This window comes from Antrostomus carolinensis, unplaced genomic scaffold (genome assembly GCF_000700745.2).
Source record: "Antrostomus carolinensis isolate BGI_N321 unplaced genomic scaffold, ASM70074v2 scaffold43666, whole genome shotgun sequence".
Taxonomy (NCBI): domain Eukaryota; kingdom Metazoa; phylum Chordata; class Aves; order Caprimulgiformes; family Caprimulgidae; genus Antrostomus; species Antrostomus carolinensis.
The window spans coordinates 1-1,572 of record NW_010323351.1 but is presented as its reverse complement, the minus strand read 5'-3'; the positions used below and the strand labels follow the sequence as shown (position 1 = coordinate 1,572).

General features: G+C 46.9%; 1 protein-coding gene across 1 annotated transcript in view; it reads right to left on the bottom strand.

Moving 5' to 3' along the window:
• Positions 1-1,464, bottom strand: part of LOC104526961 (UDP-N-acetylglucosamine transferase subunit ALG13 homolog) — a 2,480-nt gene extending 1,016 nt beyond the window's left edge. The window contains exons 1-2 of the mRNA XM_010170555.1: positions 1,300-1,464; positions 923-1,061 (exon numbers count right to left, since the gene is read on the bottom strand). Of these exons, the coding sequence (XP_010168857.1) occupies positions 923-993 (71 nt within the window). The 5' untranslated portion in view covers positions 994-1,061; positions 1,300-1,464. The remainder of the gene's footprint in view (positions 1-922; positions 1,062-1,299) is intronic.
• Between the last annotated feature and the right edge of the window lie 108 nt (positions 1,465-1,572).

The following is a 1,572-nucleotide window of genomic DNA, read 5'->3' as shown; positions in this document are numbered from 1 at the left end:
GGCGTTTTTTGGAGGTTGTTTTAGGGTTGGTGTTTTTTTTTAACCCCGAAGTGACAGGCAGTAAATCTGTGAAACTCTTTGTCAGAGGATGTGGTGGATTCAGGAAGCTTGGTTAAAAGGGCAGCCCAAGTAATTGGAAGATATTAAAAGTTACTAACCAGACAGCACCTGATTTAGGAATCCTTCTAAATCAAAGTACTTAAAATTATTAGAGGGAAAGTAATACAAGGAAGTACCATATGTTCTTGCCTTGTTTCGAATTTTGGCTGGGTATCTGCATATGGCCACTGAAAATACAATATTGAGCTACCTGGACTCCAGATCCCTATCAGTAAGGCCATTCTTATGTTTTGCTCTAAATACTCCAGATACTTTAAATTTTATTAGGCCAGTACATCTATACAGTCAACTTTAGTGCTCTTTACAAGGAAAATCTACACAGCAAAATGATTAAATGGAGTCCTAAGTCTGCAGGGAGCAATTTATTCCTTATGGCTCACGAGTACAAACTGATGGTCTGGGTTGTATTATTTCTAGACTTCAAAAAAGAATCCAACAACTAATAAGAATGAGCAGAGAAAGAGAGGAGCTGTTAGGTGCCTCTAGGATGCTACCTGACTGTTCCAAATTCAACTACTTCTATTTGGTTTAAATTGCTCTTCTTTCAATCTGAATACCTGTGCCCTCAAAAAAAAAATTAAAAATAAAAATTAAAAGGGGTCACAGTCAAAAGGCTTGTTAAGTTTGGTAAATTACCACCTAATGTTGATCTATCCACTATGGAAAATCTACCTTGTAAAGAGATGATTGTTACAGAGGAGGATGTACAGTTCCTTGTTACATTGTCAATACTGTATTAACGCACTGAGCAATGGCACTGAACACTGCTGGTTCAGTCAGGACACCCACAGCAGCTCCATACCTGCAATTACAGTAGAGGACGTGCCCATCTCTGTGCAGCCGTTTTGCCAGTTCAAGCTGATGGTTGTTCATCAGCTTTTCATTTATTACTACTATTAATGGTTTTCCTTCCTCTAGGGTCTCCAGACAGCTACCTGCACCTGCAGGAAAGACAGAACACACGGTGAGTTTTTACCCTGACAAATGAAACACCATCCTACTTGCTCCTGAAACACAGGACACTCCTGAGGGTGAACATTTAACCACTCAGCTCTAGCTGTGGACCTGAGCTTTCACTGCCAGCCCACCCCAAGCCGTAGAGAGACAGACTTCAGCCAACCGACTTGCATTCCTGTCCCCCAGAGAAGAGGCTGGGCGAACAGAGACGTCCCTCGCTACCTGCGTGGCTGATGACCAGGTCCGCCCTCCGCAGGTCCTCGGCCAGCGAGTCCTTGAAGCGGAAGGCTTCCACCGCCAAGGCCGGGCTGTCACACAGCGCCGGCTGCAGCGCTCCCCGCCCGACCTGCAGCACCAGCTTCTCGTAGCCGCAGCTCTGCAGCACCTGCGGCGGAAGGAGGGTGGGATTGGGGGGTGAGGGGGTGCGTGTACCCGGGAGGGACAGCGGGGCGCCCGGCCCTGCGCCCTGCTTCCCTCCCCGGCACCGGGAGCGCT